This window comes from Trachypithecus francoisi, unplaced genomic scaffold, assembly GCF_009764315.1.
Source record: "Trachypithecus francoisi isolate TF-2019V2 unplaced genomic scaffold, Tfra_2.0 Lachesis_group1, whole genome shotgun sequence".
Lineage (NCBI taxonomy): Eukaryota > Metazoa > Chordata > Mammalia > Primates > Cercopithecidae > Trachypithecus > Trachypithecus francoisi.
The window spans coordinates 114727328-114744986 of record NW_022681454.1 but is presented as its reverse complement, the minus strand read 5'-3'; the positions used below and the strand labels follow the sequence as shown (position 1 = coordinate 114744986).

Genomic DNA, 17659 nt, shown 5'->3' with positions numbered 1-17659 from the left:
GTAGAATTTCTTGGAGAGTTGAGTCATTGTAAGGATTGTAGCACGATTACCTGAAGAGCATAGCTTGTGGTACACAGAATAATATCTCCTTTGCCTCCCCTACCAAGAAATCCATGTCCTAATCCCTTGAACCTGTGAATGTGAACATTACAAGGCAAAAGAGACTTTGCAAATGTGATTAAGGACTTTGATATGGGGAGATTAATCTGGATTATCCAGGTGGGCCATATGGGTCCTTAAAAGCAGATAACCTTTCCAGTTTTAGTAAGAGAGAGATGTGGCTATGAAATAAGGCACAGAGAGTATTTCTGACTTTAATGATGAAGGAAGGGAATATGAGCCAAGGAATGTGGGCAGAATCTAGAAGATGGAAACAGCAAGGTGATGGGTTCTCCCCTAGTGCCTCCAGAAAGGAACACAGCCCTGTGGATATCTTGAACTTAGCTCAGTAAGATCCATGTTGGATGTCTGACCTTCAGAAATGCAAAATGACAAATTTGGGTTGTTTTAAGCCACTAAGTTGGTGGTAATTTGCTTTGGCATTAATAGAAAACCATAGTTATTTTAGCAATTGGTGTAATTAATAACTATAACTATTAATAATCATTATAACTATTAATATTAAAATAAGAAAGCATTTAAATTCTAATGTGTATTATAGAGGTAAATTTTAATTTTAAAAATTTCAGTTCGAGACCATCCTGGCTAACACAGTGAAACCCCGTCTCTACTAAAAAAAAAAAAAATACAAAAACTAGCCGGGCGAGGTGGCGGGCGCCTGTAGTCCCAGCTACTCGGGAGGCTGAGGCAGGAGAATGGCGGAAACCCGGGAGGCGGAGCTTGCAGTGAGCTGAGATCCGGCCACTGCACTCCAGTCCGGGCGACAGAGCCAGACTCCGCCTCAAAAAAAAAAAAAAAAAAAAAAAAATGTCAGTTCATCTAGAAGTGTAATAAGTTGGCTATATTTCTTTGGTTATAAACAGTTTATAAATTATGTCCAATAGATCTCATGATTTATTTTATATTAACATCATGATTTTAATATCCACTTTATATTTCAGTCTCCAGTTTCATTATTCATGGAAGCTTATAAAACTTAAGAATAAAAAAGTGCTTTAGCTATTAATTCATTTTTCCCAGAGACTAAGTGACAATATGTCAGAATTTCCTTGACTTTTTCTATTTTGTTTGTGTGCTTTAAAAAATGTTAGGAATGCTGGCATAAAGCAGTTTTAAACATCACACAGACTTTAAAATCTGAGTACATACAGATAGAAAAAGTGAAATTATCAGAATTATGGGCAATTTTCTTTCTTTAATTGACTCAGTGCCAGAAGGACCTGTCACTATGCTGTCACTATGCCACTCTAATACATCAAAAACTTATTTCAGCCCAAGACATTTCAAGAAGTGACTAATACTAATTTTTGCTCCAGACATATAAGCAAATCTAGGGCAAAACTTCAGATAAAACCCATCAAACTATAACAGAATCTGATAGGATGCAATTTACTGTAAAGTAGAGTTTGGCAAGAAGAAATTGCTATGGACACCACCTAACACCAGTTGTGTTAAGCTCACAACTGTGAAGCACATGAGGTGGAAAAGCTCAGATTTTGGAGCCAGGTAGACCTAAATGTTATAGTCTAGGAATGCCACTGACTAGTTGTAAGATCTTGGGCAAGTTAGTCATAAGCTATCAGCCTCAGTTTCTTTATGTAAAATGATGCTGCTTATAATCTTTGTTTGATAGGATTTCTATGAGAATTAAATGATGAAGCAAAGCACTTAAAACAATGTATGTACTCAGTAGTGTTACCTATTTTGGGAGTAACTTACTTCAGTTTTTATAGGTTTAACAGTATAAACCACCAGCATAGAGATACAAAAATGATTTTTTACATGCTGATTTATTTTCTGGAAACATGGAATGTTAGAAGAAATCAATTCTCTTGACCAAGAGAAGGACATAATCCAGTAACTGGCAAATGGTACAATTTTCTCCAAGGTTTTTGATTTCCTTTATCAAAAATATTTTTCATTATTCATCAGCGTATCCTTTGAAACATTATGACATTATTTTAACAGAGTAAATGTGCATAATTTTCTTAATATCTGTATAACCTAAATCTCTGTTCTGAATTTGCCTCTTGTATTCTTCTGCTACTACAGTATGTAGAAGTCATCATTGTCTGGTTGAGCTTTGGTACCGTCTATGACAGCCCTCGTGTATCATGTGTGGGCTGGATTCACTGCATCAGACTTTTTTCTTTTTTTTTGAGACCGAGTTTCGCTCTTGTTGTCTGGGCTGGAGTGCAATGGCAAGATCTCAGTTCACTGCAACTTCCATCTCCCGGGTTCAAGCTATTCTCCTGCCTCAGCCTCCAGAGTAACTGGGACTACAGCGTCCTCCACCACACCCGAATAATTTTGTATTTTTAGTAGAGATGGGGTTTCTCCATGTTGTTCAGGCTGGTCTTGAACTCCCGACCTCAGGTGATCTGCCCGCCTCAGCCTCCCAAAGTGCTGGGATTACAGGCATGAGCCACTGTACCCGGCCTTCATCAGACCTTTAAAAAATGTACTTAGTCACCAAATATCCTGTTCACATATTCATGTGTTCAGTAACAGCATTTTGCTTTCTTTAAATAATCTATAACTCATTCTTTTAGAATGTCATTGCATAACAAATCACTCCTTAATAGTAGAGAAACATTCCATTTCACAATATAACAACAAATTTAATACAATATATTAAATGTAAATAGATTATGAATATGAAATAGTTTTTCCCTTTGCTAATCTATTTTATGATTTCCCCATGTTAAATTATAAAATTATTTCCTTAAAATAACTGTATAGTTGTATAGTTGCTAGCACACTATGGCTATTTGAATGTGATAATAATATTGACAGTAATTTATGTTCCTGTGTATTTTTAATATGATCACATTATATCAAATGTAGAAATAAGTATTCCAGCAAACAAAGAGAGAGAGGGAGAGGGAGGGAGAGAGAGAGGGAGACAAACATCTCATATACATTCATAAGAATGGTCTCAAATTGCCTAACGTTGTGACAATCATAAAACAATTAGGGACCAGTGGAACTGGACATTGTTACCAAAAATGTTTAGGTGACTTCCAGGGAGCAGTAATCTTCCCGGTATGAGCAACAATGGATATATATGAGGGAACTGTTAACTAGGCATTGTGAACTCAACCAAGCTATCTTTTAAGGATGAGGGAAAATAAAGACATTTACAATGCAGAAAAACTGAGATGGTTTACCATTAATAGATTCTCATTGAAGGAAGTCTTTAAAATAAAGTTTAGACTATTACCATGAATAAATTCTCATTGAAGGAAGTCTTTAAAATAAAGTTTAATAGCTAATTATTTAAACTTACATAATTTCAGTTCAGCCTAAAGGATTTTCTATACATCATGAACTATAACAAGTAGAGGTGTAAACAGACCGCAGTCTACACTTGTGCCAATTATTGTATTTTGGCCAGTCAATTGTGTTTGAATCATGTTCAAATAAGGCAAACACTAACCTGTAACCAATCCAGCTGTTTCTGCCCTCACTTCTGTTTTCTGTATGTCACTTTCCTTTTTCTATCCATAAATCTTCTTCCACCATGTGGATGCGCTGGAGTCTCTGAACCTACTGTGGCTTGGAAGGCTGCCAAATTCATGAATTGTTCATTGCTCAATTAAATTCCTTTAAATTTAATTCAGCTGATGTTTTTCTTTTATCATGTCTAAAGGATATACTTCAGAAAGAATGCAGTTCATTCATTCAACAAATGTATAGTGAGCCAGGCACATTTCTCTGTGCTGGAGATACATCAGTGAACAAAACAGAGGAAAAAAAATCTTGCCCTAATGAAGCTTACATTTTAATAGTCAAAATAACAAAGTAGTGGCCAAAACCTCAATTATTTTTGCACCAATCTAATAAATTAGTAAAATATATGGTATGTATGGTAGCATTCTGTGAAGCCTTTAACAATTGGGTCTTTGTGAATAAAAAGCCCAGATTTGTAGTATTTGTCCATTTTTATGGTGTAAATACTCCTTCCCTAAAGCTGGGAAGAGATGCACAAAATTGACCTTATAAGCCAGTGTGAGCCAGTTTTGCACATCATTGGTGATCATAAGTGCCAGAACGAAACATTCTCAGGGAAAGATGGGAGATTTAGGGGTTGCAACTTTAAAGAGAATGGTCAGAGAAGACTTCACTGGGCAAGTAACATTTGAGTAAAGACCCAAAGGAAGCAAAGAAGAGAGCCATGCACCAATCTGGGGGAAGGACACTTTAGGGAGAAAGAACAGCAAGTGCAAAATTCTGAAACAGGAGCTACTAGAGAAGCTGCAGTAGAGTGAGTGAGGGAAAAGGAGCTGGGCGTGTAGCAGAGATAAAGACCCTGGAAGTTGCTGGAGGGTTTTGAGGAGAGGCGGATCATGATCAAAATTATGTGTCAATGGCATGACTCTGTCTGCTCTATAAAAAAAGGGGTAAGGTGTAGAAGCTGAGAATTGCATCAGATGGGAAAAGGTGAATGGTTAGCAAAGAAAACAGTAGAAATCTGGCAAATCTAATCAAATTTTGATGGTAGTAAAAACAACTGTGCCTAATATCCAGGGTTAAACAACAACATTCACATCCAGAACAAGAATAACCTATCAGCCAAAGGAGAGAGAGCATTATTGGAGATAAACAACTTTCTACCTTTTGACTGAGGTATGAAGATATTGGCACTTGTTTAATGTATATGTTTAAATTTCTGGAGAAACTACTCAAAAAAAAAAAAAAAAAGAGGAATAAAATACATTCATTTAAACCAGGAATGGATAGAAAAAAGAAAGAAACTGACAATTCAAATGAAGGTAAAAATGAAGAGAGAAAAAGACGAGACGAACTATAACCAGTGGAGCAAATATAAAACACAAAATAAAGTAGCTAAAATAAATCCATATACATTGATAATCCAATTAACTATATGTAGATTGATCTTGTTAATTAAAAGACAAATATTGACAGAGTAGACAAAAAGCAAAGTTCACCTTGAAGCTATTTTCTTTTTTTTTTTTTTTTTTTTTTTTTTTTGAGACGGAGTCTCGCTCTGTCGCCCGGGCTGGAATGCAGTGGCCGGATCTCAGCTCACTGCAAGCTCCGCCTCCCGGGTTTCCGCCATTCTCCTGCCTCAGCCTCCCAAGTAGCTGGGACTACAGGCGCCCGCCACCTCGCCCGGCTAGATTTTTGTATTTTTTTAGTAGAGACGGGGTTTCACCGTGTTAGCCAGTATGGTCTCGATCTCCTGACCTCGTGATCCGCCCGTCTCGGCCTCCCAAAGTGCTGGGATTACAGGCTTGAGCCACCGCGCCCGGCCCTTGAAGCTATTTTCAAAGCTAATTTACAGTGTGAAGACAGCAAAGAGATTAAAAATATATAAAAAAGGGGTAAGATATATTTCTCAAATACTAATCAAAAGAAAGCTGGTATAGCTGTATTAGCATTAAGCAAAACAAACAAAGGCAAAACAACATTAATACAGTTAAAAAGATAACATAGAATGATAAAGCATTATATTAAAATACAATTTCAAAATATATGCACCTAACATAGCTTCAAAATATAGAAGGCAATAATTTTCAGAATAAGGAAATACTTTCAATCAACCATCAGAGTTGGAAAATTAAACATAACTCTTTTGATAGCATCAGGGATACCACTCCTCTCCCTCACACCCCAAAGAAGAATACAGTAAGAAGACAGATTTGAAAAACGTAGTTAACAAGGTTGTATTGATATACCTTGATTAGAGAATATATGTTCCTGTCAAGTACATGAGGCATACTGTATCCAGTTATAAAGTAAATCTAGCAAATTTGAAGTATTGGTATCAAGCAGATACATGATTCTATAGCATAATAAAATTAAATGAATATCAGTAAATAAGAGATAAGAAACATCAGATATAATGGAAAGGAACTCAAGAAATATGAGTTTAGGAGAAAAATGGCAAAACATTAATACTATGTACAGTGTACAGGTCTTGACATTTATACAGAGCACTTGAATAGTGAACTGTCTGGAGAAATTTTTGCTACCTTTCTATGTGTACTTATGACAGAATAATTGATTGCAGTTGTGTTTTCCCCCTCCTCCCAGTATTTGGTATGTTGTTTTTTTTAGCGATATTATGAAGCCTCTAGCTTCCCCTTAGCTGGTGTGGTGAATATTCATAATGAAGTCAAGCAGCACAGAGTGCACCTTTACACTCCAATTAGAGCCTCCTACAGTCAGTCCCAAGCAAGACTAAAAAGTCAGCTGAGTTTGTCTTTTGAGCTTGATATGTCTTATTTTTCAGTTTTCTGGCTTCCCACTTCTATTTTCAGCACTTTCTTTTCCCTAAGTACTCTTGGATCTTCTGTTAGAGAGGAAAATAATGATATAGTCACTCATGACATTGTATTTAAAATTTAAACACTTCCCTCTCTTCTGTGGCCACTTAAAAATGTAGACTTTTTTAAGGGCTAGTATACAAATACACAAATTATGGTATATTGAAATGTAGGAAAAGAGTGGGAAAGGTCTGCGGTGGTTAAAAAAGGAAAGTGGCTGTTGAGTACCTCCAGAAAGAAGTACAAGGTACTCCAGGAGGAGCCACAGTTACCTCTTCAGTAAGCTCAGATGTGACCGGGCGAGTTCTTCATTTTCCGATGAATTTTAGAAATTTTCTCAAAGTTTGAAAGAAATGTGTACCTATTACAGAAATAGAAGAGAGAGAGGAAGGGAGAGATGCAGGAAGGAGTGATATGTAACCTCTTTTATGCATTGCGAGTATTCAACTGCAAGGAGTTCAGTAAAACTCTGAAAGACCACCTTTTCCAGAGTCTTTTCATTCAACTTCTCAAATGTCTTGAGACATAAATGTTATATGAAATGGTAGGTCTAAAGGTATAATGGATCTTACGACAAGAGTGAGTTAATATGATCTAAAAGATCATATGGGTTGTTAGTGTTCACTGGGTCATGAAGTGCTTTCATATAAAACTAAAATGCTTTAATTGTAGAAACATCACTTTCTCTCTCCAAAAACCCTTAGTCGGGAAGTTTGAGGTTAGGTCATAGATCACAAGGAACTTGAAATTTTGAACATCACTAAAACTCATCCAATAGTCCAGTGGAACACATTTGCATGCAAATGTCCACAGACACACATACACACATACGCGCACACACACACACACACACACACTTTCCTGACTTCAATTTCACTGAAATTTGTCCTGCCTTTTTAAAGGAATATTTGAATTATCTAAACAATTTTCTTCTTTGTTTCTTTATAGGCTATGGCTTGTAGCTTGCATATTCCTAGACAAACGAAGACCTCAACTTAGGTCTGTTCTTTCTTTTTTCTTTTTTGTCTTTTTGTAGCACGAAGAATGAAACACTTTGTGCCATGTCATAGTTTCTTTTGTGGCTTTGAGGCTCTTTAAAATATACTCATATTATTCAGTTTCTAGGTGGGTAAAGCTGATATTGCATTGCTATTCAAATCTTCCCATTAAATAAGGAAGCACATTTTCTGTTCCACATAAGGAAGAAAAATAACATCCATGCAGTAATTAGTTTAATAGTTAAAATTTATGTCTGGCACTGTCCTTCTAGTTGATACATAACAGTTTATGTAACTTTTGATTTTCTCACATTCTTTTAAATTTTCCGAATACTTAAAATAGGGAAAATATAATATTTTCTCATAAGTGGTAACAATTAAGTAATTGATTTAAACATTTGTATTAATTATATATCCTTAATCACAAAATTTATGATTTTTTTTTTAGACCTCATGATTTTTGATTATTTCTTCATTTTCTGATTTAGTCAGGTCACCCCTATCTAACTCTTGGACTCTAAGTTTTAGCACCAAATACTTTCAGTCCTAGACAAACCAGGACAGTTGGTCTTCCTAGACCCAGTCCACCCTCTAGCTACTGTATAATTTCTCTTTTTTCCTTTATACCAAAATTTCTCCACTGAGTGCTCTACATTCTCTTTCTTCACATCTTGACCTCTTCTTGACCCCTTAGTTAGTTAACTCCTGAACTCACTGCAAATGGGCTTTGGTCTCTATCATTCCACTCACATAGATTACGCAAGAGTCCCCAGTGATCTTTGTCTTTTCCCAAAGGAGACTCTCCAGTCCTTACCCCAGTGGACTCTGCTGTTGGGTTTTATACTGCTGATCACACTCCTTCTGAAGCTATAGTGTCTCAGCTTCCTAGTCTCTGACTGTTCTTTTAAACTCTTATTCAAGGGATATTTCCCTCTACTTGTTTTCTAAAAGATGATTTTCCTCAATATTCTACATTTGATCATCTTCTCTCATCACTCTATAAATTATTTCCCTGGCTGATCTCACACACCTTCATGTGGTGAATGATTCCCTATAGGATGATGAATTTGAAGTCTATATGTCCTACCCAGACTTTTTCTGTAAAGTAACTACCTGTGAAATGCCTCTGCATCCCACATGCACTTTAATAAAACTGAAAATTTTAATATGACCTTTAATGATCTTCGCTATGATCCTGTTACTTACTGTTGTTGACATCATCAACAATTATTTACCTATGCTGAAATCCTAATGTCATCCTTATATTCTCTTTCATGACAAATTCTAATGTCATGATTATATTCTCTTTCATCTCCATTTAGCCAATTACTAAGTTGTTCAATTTTACTTCCTAAATAGATCTTATTGGTCCTTCCTTCTCCATTCTTACTCCAACTTCCTGGTTTCAAGAAATTGCTATCTTTGTCTGAATTACTACTACAGCTTTCCAAATCATCACATCTATCTAGTCTTACCTTCAAACTTCATCCTACATTCTTAATACTTACAGGTACACAGCACACACTGTAGTGTTTCCCACAACATAATTTATATAAAATTGTGTAGATATGTTTGTTATTGTGCTTACCATGTTGCAAGCTATTTACCTATTTACCACCCCCATGAGACACTTTACCTTTGTATCCCTAAAGCCTGCCTCTGTGCCTGGAATGGGATATAGCCATATTAAGTATTGAACAGACAGATGCTCAGCACAATGAGCTTTCTTATGACTCTACCCTTCCCTGCCCCTCTTCTAAAGGAATGAACTACAGTTCAAGATTTTATCTGTAAGTTCCAAAAAGTGCTTCACATGTAGTGCACACTTAATAACTAGTTTCAGAATGAATACATGAATGACTGTTTTTACTCTCAGGGCAACTGACTGCAATAAATTAGTGTTTTGAGACACAATCACAGATGCAATTTAGAAGTAATTAAAAACTGAAATTATTCAAAACATATATTTTTTAAAAGCCTTAGGTAGTTTAGAAAATATATTTCTATCTAAATATGAGCAGTTCATAAAGTACACATGCCAAATTTTTCTTTAATGTGTTCAATAAGCCTCTAATTTTTCATACCCCTGAAAACTGGCTTAACTTCTGGAGCACAAAGACATTTTGTATTTTGTATAATATTAGGGGAAATGGGGGGCTACATAAAAAACTCAGGGATTTATTTACCATATTTTAAGTTTCCATAACAATATATTTGACAGTTTCAAACAATGTCACATCAGAAATATATTCATATTGAAAACATTTCTCACCAAAATAATTTGAAATGGAAAAAAATGGAAGAATTATGTATTGTTTGTAATCTTCAAACATGTAATAAATGCTTAAACTACCAGCTTGGTTTAAATTTAGCTATATTTTCAAAAGTAAATACAAAGACTTAATGGAAACTTAAATACAGCTTCTTTATTAATTAATTTCCATTTAGCTAAAAGGAAGAGACTAAAATAATGCCAAGAATATGGAAGTTTTTTTTCTTTTCAGTCTTCACACTCTCTTACAGTAACATTTAATGGTCCTTCTGGTATTCTTAGCTCACTTAACTAGTGTGATGAACATTACTATTATTTGCCAGATGCTTAGTGACTAGAGAAAAGAACAAAGTTTTCAAGATGTATTTTTTGCTATCTGATTTGGTTCTAGATATTCTACCAAAAGGTCAAAGCTATAGAATAAAAGCTGTGTATCAAAAGTCTCACTTTTATGAGAAATCAATATGTAGTATAGCAAAGATAGAATCCTATGATATTTCGAATGGGAAACTAAGATAAATGTAGGTAACTTTAATTTTTAAAATGTTTTATTTATTTATTTATTTATTTTTTTGAGACGGAGTCTCGCTCTATCGCCCAGGCTGGAGTGCAGTGGCCAGATCTCAGCTCACTGCAAGCTCCTCCTCCCGGGTTTACGCCATTCTCCTGCCTCAGCCTCCTGAGTAGCTGGGACTACAGGCGCCCGCCACCTCGCCCGGCTAGTTTTTTGTATTTTTTTTTTAGTAGAGACGGGGTTTCACGGTGTTAGCCAGGATGGTCTCGATCTCCTGACCTCGTGATCCACCCGTCTCGGCCTCCCAAAGTGCTGGGATTACAGGCTTGAGCCACCGCGCCTGGCCTAAAATGTTTTAATAGTGAACAATCAGCTGTTTATGTAAGACAATCAACTCATAATAATGACAAACTATTTCAAATAATTGTTTTCTGTTTAAGCGCAGCAGTTTTACACAAGAAGAAATGTAATACAATTTAAATGCAGCATGATTGGCTTCATATATGTGTCAGAAGTGTTCACTGAAATCGAGTTAAATCCTCATGTGTATATGTGAATAAATATGCTTGTACAGTCATTGATCTTCATATTTAGTAGTACTGATTTTCAGTTTCAGAAAAATATAAGAGAAAATGCATTGCATATTTGACTTCCAAAAGTATCTGAACTTGCTACTATGAGATCTGTAATTCTTGAAATTTGTGGAAATATTTATTATCATTAAGACAAATTCACATTTAAATGAGCTAAGTCTGAGATTAGTAATAGTTTTTTTTTGAGGTAGATAGTTTCTGGACAGTAATTAAACAAAATGATTTATATTCTAGTTGTAAATACATGTAGAAAACCATTTCAGGGTCCTACCACACTCAAACTTTTAGTAAAATCTTTATTTTTCTTGATTTAGATAGAAGTATATAATCTTATTAGTTGATTTAGGGTGAGTGATAATCCTAGATTGCCCAGACTTTCCCAATAAATCCCACGTCCTGGGTAACCCAGTTGTAGTACAAACTGGGATAGTTGTATCCCTGCTGTGAGATGAACTGAACTTTGAAACTTGAGAAAATAGAGCCTTACCTTTACATCATTGGTGTTCATTCTTGTTCCCTCTTTTCCCACAAATATATCATCAATATCCACAAGAATGTACCTGTCCAAGGACAATGTCAGTCTCTTCCCTGATAAGAAGGAGATGGCATCTATGAAGATGAGCTTATGCAGCCAAAAGTTCAAGTTGTTGCCAAAAAGAACCCTTTGAATTCCATCGTGAAGCCCCAGGTCATGTATGATAGTGGCATAAAAAGCACCTTTAGAGATGGAAGGAGAAAGGTTTTCTGGGGTCTTTACTTTGGCAAATATTACGGGTTGGTAGGCTGAATGATTGATCTGAAAAACTGTCCAGTCAGTTCCAGGTAAAGAACCTTTATCAAGCTTGGAAGATTTGGTCACACGAAGCAATGGAGAATGAGGATTAATACAACAATCTTTTACTGCAAGATTTCCATATATGGAAAAAGGGAAACCTTTTAACTGAAAGCTCTGTACACTTTTCTCACTAGTTTTGTGGAATCCAATGACACCCACACCGTATTCTACACAGTATTTATCTAGAAGGCTTCGATTCCAGGAGTCCATATTTATATACTTTAAAATATTCTCATAAATAATGAGAATGTATTTGCCTTTCATTTTGTCTATAAGCACTGGGAGATCTCCCTTTCCAGGGGCAATTTCAATGTGATACTGGAATCTACTTGATTCTAGAATCATAATGATGTCTTGACCAAGAGATGAGTACTGGCTCTCTACAAATACTAGGACTGTGGGATCTGTTCTTGAGGCATCAAAAAGCTTCATTGCTTTCACTTCCATGAGACGATATGGTAGGTGCTGGAGGTCGCCACAGTCAACTTCTGAAGCCGTCTCAGAGAGTTCATTTTCCTGTTTGTAGCCACTGTACAGATAGTAAGCAGAAATGATAATGCTCACCATACAAAAAGTGGCAAGCAGAATGACTGTTCTTTGAAAGTGCCTGTGAAGCTTCATGATAAAACTCATGTTGTAGGTACTTTCCCCAACTATGCCAATAGAAGCACCATAAAAAGTTAAAAGAAAAGATGGTGTTCCAGCTACTTTCCCAATCTCAGTCAAGAGTTTATGTCACCATTGCAGCTCATTTGTATCACTTGGTCAGGACTCACAGAAAATACAGCCTGAAAAATAGAAAAGAATATAAAACAGTCAGTTTGCAGCATTAAAATAGGCAAGTTTTTTATCTTGTTGACTAGCATAAGTGGCAGAGTGTTTGGCAGATGAACTGGTGTATAGCAAATTCGAAGTCCTCCCTTTTCTTCTCCCAGATCTGCGTGAGGACATGGGACTGATAGAAAGAGGAAAAGGGGTACATTGAGCCCTCTATCCCTAGTACAAAAAAGACTTTGGGCTAACAGGAAATTTCATGATATTCACTGTGCTTTGCATCAAACTCTATAGATAGTATAGAACAAAGACCACAGAACGGTCACCTAAGCCATACACTGCCATTTCTTGCCATCTGGCTATACATTATGTAATACACACTCAAGCTGTTTGTTTTTAATTACAGGTACTGAATGTTTATGCCACAATTAAAACATGTTTTCTTCTTTTCTGCAAAGTCATTGGCACAGTCAATTTTATCATTGTATACACATTTTACGTTCATTAGAGAAACAAACTTATGATAATTGCTCTCATTAGAATAGCCCTTTCAAAATGCATATATGGCCTCACAATGCAATTGATTATTTTAGAACTGCATATTTTCATAGCTGCATTTTCCAAAAATCAAAACTGTCACGTGGTAAGATAAATATTAGGAATAAAATACTTCTCAGGGTTTCTGCAAATCTGGCGTGAGACCATTGGGAATCATATACGTTTGGAGAAGAGCATATTTACCTATTGATTCACTTTCTATACCATTCTATTTCCACTTTTTGAGAAGGAGTTTTGTAATTATGTGAAAAACTACTCCAGAAATGTTTTTAAAAATGTAATGAAAACAACTGAGACTTCATGGAACACTTTGTTATGCAATAATTTGAAATCCCTTTCAAGTCTTAGTAACCTTTGAAAGTTTAGTAACTTTAAAAAATAATACGAAAGAAACATGGGCGCTTCTTTTTTTATTTGGGTGTTCTACATTTATTAGGATTACACTTCCTCTGGTATCACAGCACACTGATACAGATTTACTGCTAAGAGTATTTTGAGTGCATGAAGCTTAAGCAAACTGTGTATATATCTCTGTCAACTGAACAATATTTTTTCTCAGGTAGTTGAACTAATGGGAAACAAACACATATTTCCCGGCTAGTCAAATCCAAAATAATGTACAGTCATGCTTGGATTTACCTGGGCACCTAAGGAATTCCTTTCCTTTTAAAAAATTTCAATCATTATTTTAGAGGGTACACATGCAGGTTTACTACCTGGGGATACTGTGGGATGCTGACATTTAGGGTATGGATCTTGTCACCCAGGCAGTAAGCACAGTACCCGATAGGTAGTTTTTCCACCATGTATGTCCTCCTTCCTTCTTCCTCCCTCTAATAGTCCACAGTGTCTGTTGTTCTTGTGTATATGTCCATGTGTGCTCAGTGTTTAGCTCCCACTTATAAGTGAGAACATGTGGTATTTAGTTGTCTGTTCCCGTGTAAATTTGTTTAGGATTATGTCCTCCAGTTGTATCCATGTTACTACAAAAGACATGACTTCATTTTTTTATGGCCACATAGTATTCTATAGTATATTTGTACCACATTTTCTTTATCAAATTCACTCTTGATTGGCATCTAGTTTGATTCTTTATCTTATTCACTATTGTGAATAGTGCTGTGATAAACCTACAAGTGTATGCATCTTTTTAGTAGAATGATATATTTTCCTTTGGGCATATACCCAGTAACGGAATCCATGGTCAAGTGATAGCTCTGTTTTAAGTTCTTTCAGAAATCTCCAAACTTCTTTCCATACTGACTGAATTTGTTTACATTCCCACCAACAGTGTATAAGCATTCCCTTTTCTATGCAGCCTCACCAGCATCTGTTATCTTTTAACTTCTTACTAATTGCCATTCTGACTGGTGTAGATGATATCTCACTGTGGTGTTGATTTGCTTTCTCTGATGATTAGTGATGATGAGCATTTTTTCATGTTTGTTGGCTACTTGTATGTCTTCTTTTAATAAAGAGACTATTTTGGCAGGATGTTTAGCATTTTCTAGGTATAGAATCATATCATCAGTGAAGAGAGATAATTTGACTTCTTTTTCTATTTAGATGCCTTATTTCTTTCTCTTGCCTGATTGCTTCTTTGAAGAAACATCTGCTCATGTCCTTTGCCTGTTTTTAAAGGGGTTGTTTGTTTCTTTCTTATTGATCTGTTTCAGTTTCTTATAAACTCTGGATATTACACCTTTGTTGGATGCATACTTTGTGAATATTTTCTCCCATTCTGTAGGTTGTCTGTTTACTCTGCTGATAGTTTCTTCTGCTGTTCAGAAGCTCTTTAGTTTAATTAGGTCCCACTAGTCAACTTTTGTTTTCGTTGCAATTGCTTTTGGGGACTTAGCCAAAACTTCTTTGCTAAGGCTGATATAATGAACAGTATTTCTTAGATTTACTTCTAAAATTTTTATAGTTTGATGTCCTGCATTTGAATTAATTTGCTTACTTAATTTGCTTAGGATTACAGACTAGGCAAATTACCTTGAGTTAATTTTTGTATATGGTACGAGGTAAGGGTCCAGTTTCATTCTTCTGCATGTGGCTAGTCATTTATCCCAGCACCATTTACTGAATAGGGAGTCCTTTACCTATTGCTTGCTTTTGTTGGCCTTGCCAAAGATCAGATGATTGTAGGTATGTGGCTTTATTTCTGAGTTTTCTATTGTGTTCCATTGGTCTATGTGTCTGCTTTTGTACCAGTACCACGCTGTTTGGGTTACTGTAGCTTTGTAGTATAGTTTGAAGTCAGGTAGTGTGATGCTTCTGGCTTTGTTCTTTTTGCTTAGAATTGCTTTGACTGTTTGGGCTCCATTTTGGTTCCATGTGAATTTTAGAACAGTTTTTTTTTCTATTTTTTTAAAAATAACATTTGTAATATGATAGGAGTAGTGTCGAATCTGTAAATTGCTTTAAGAAGCATGGCCATATTAATGACACTTATTCTTCTGAGCATGAAAAGTATTTTCATTAATTTGTATTGTCTTTGATTTATTTAATCAGTACTTTTTAGTTCTCCTTGTAGAGATCTTTTACCTCCTTGACTAGATGTATTGTTAGATATTTCTTTTTCTTTGTGGTTATTGTACATGGGATTGTATTCTTCACTGGACTCTCAGCTTTGATATTATTGATGTATGTATAGGGACACTACTGATTTTTGTATATTGGTTTTGTATCCTGAAACTTTTCTGAAGTCATTAATCAGTTCTAGGGACCTTTTGGCAGAATCTTTAGCATTTTCTAGGTATAAAATCATATAATCAGCAAAGAGAGATAGTTTGACTTCTTTTTCTATTTGGATGCTTTATTTCTTTCTCTTGTCTGATTGCTCTGGCTAGGACTTCCAGTGCTATAGGAGTGGTGAGGGTGGGCATCCTTATCTCATTCCAGTTCTCAAGAGTAGTGGTTCCAACTTTGCCTGTTCAGTATGACATTGACTGTGAGTTTGTTATAGATGTCTCATTATTTTGAGATACGTTCTTTTAATGCCTAGACTGTTAAGGGTTTTTTATCATGAAGGTATGTTGGATTTTATTGAAAGATTTTCTGCATCTCTTGAGATTATCATATGGTTTTGCTTTTAATTCTGTTTATGTGGTAAATGACATTTATTGATTTGCATATGTTGAAACAGCCTTGCATCCTAGAAATAAAGCTGACCTGATTGTGGCATTAAATTTTTGATGTGCTGCTGGATTTGGTTTGCTAGTATTCTGTTGAGAATTTCTGAATCTATGTTCATCAGAGATATTGGCCTGAGTTTTTTTCTTCATTGTGTCTCTGCCAGCTTTTGGTATCGGGCTGATGCTTGCTTCACAGAATGAGTGAGGAAGAAGCCCCTTCTCCTCAATTTTTTAGGAATAATTTCAGTAGGATTTGTACCAGTTCATTTTAGTATGTCTGGTACAATTCGGCTGTGAATCCGTCTGGTCCAGTGCTTTTTTTGGTGGGTAGGTTTTTTGTTTTCTTGTTTTTTTTTTCTGATTGAATTTCAGAGCTTGATATTGGTCTTTTCAGAGTTTCAATCTCTTCATGATTCAGTTTTGGGAGGTTGTGTTTCCAGGAATTTATCCATCTCCTGTAGATTTTCTAATTCATGTGAGTAGAGATATTCATAGTATCTTTAAGGATGTTTCAATTTCTGTGGGATTAGTTATAACGTTATCTTTGTCATTTTTGATTGTTATTTTTTGGATATTCTCTTTGTTTTTCTTTGTTATTCTAGCTGGTGGACTATCAGTCTTGTTTATTTTTTTCTAAGAACCAACTCTTGGTTTCATTGGTCTTTTATATGGATTTTGGCATCTCAGTTTCATTTAATTCTTCTTTAATGCTATTTATTTTTTTCTGCCAGCTGTGGGGGTATGTTTGTTCCTTTATTTTAGTTCCTTTAGTTACAAAGGTAGATTGTTAATTTGAGATCTTTCTAACTTCTTGATGAAGGCATTTAATGCTATAATCTTTCTTCTTCACACTAACTTAGCTGCATCCCAGAGATATTGGTAAGTTGTGTCCCTATCTTCATTAATTTCAAAGAATTTTTTGATTTTGGCCTTAATTTTGATGTTCACCAAGGAGTTATTCAGGAGCAAGTTGTTTAATTTCCATATAATTGTGTAGTTTTGAGAGATCTTCTTGATATTGATTTTTTTAATTGCACTGAGGTTGGTGAATGTTCTTGGTATGATTTCAGTTTTTTAAAATTTATTGAGACTTGCTTCATGAACAAACATGTGGTCAATCTTAGAATATGTTTTATGTGCAGATGAGAAAGATGTGTATTTTGTGGTTGTTGGGTGGAGTGGTCCTGTAGATATCTATTAGATCTAGTTGGTCAGGTGACAAGTGTAAGTCCAGAGTTTATTAGTTTTCTGCCTTGAATATCTGTCTAACATTGTGAGTGCGGTGTTGATGTCTCTCATTATTATTGTGTAGTTGTCTTAAGTTTTGCTGTGAGTGAAGAAGAACTCGTTTTATGAATCTAGGAGCTCCAATGTTTGGTGTATATATCTTTGGATAGTTAAGTCTTGTTGGATTATACTCTTTATCGTTATGCATTGCCCTTCTTTGTCTTTTTAAATTGTTACTGGTTTGAAGTTTGTTTTATCTAATATAAGAATAGCCACTCCTGATCTTTGTGTATTTTCCATTTGTATGGTAGATCTTTCTCCATCCTTTTACTTTGCAC

At 35.4% G+C, this 17659-nt stretch overlaps 1 protein-coding gene across 2 annotated transcripts in view; it reads right to left on the bottom strand.

Moving 5' to 3' along the window:
- NDST3 (N-deacetylase and N-sulfotransferase 3) overlaps positions 1-17659 on the bottom strand; it is a 220485-nt gene that overhangs the window by 188146 nt on the left and 14680 nt on the right. For both annotated transcript variants that reach the window (XM_033215109.1, XM_033215108.1), the window contains exon 2: positions 11278-12413. In XM_033215109.1, coding sequence (XP_033071000.1) covers positions 11278-12258 — 981 coding nt within the window. In that variant the 5' untranslated portion in view covers positions 12259-12413. The remainder of the gene's footprint in view (positions 1-11277; positions 12414-17659) is intronic.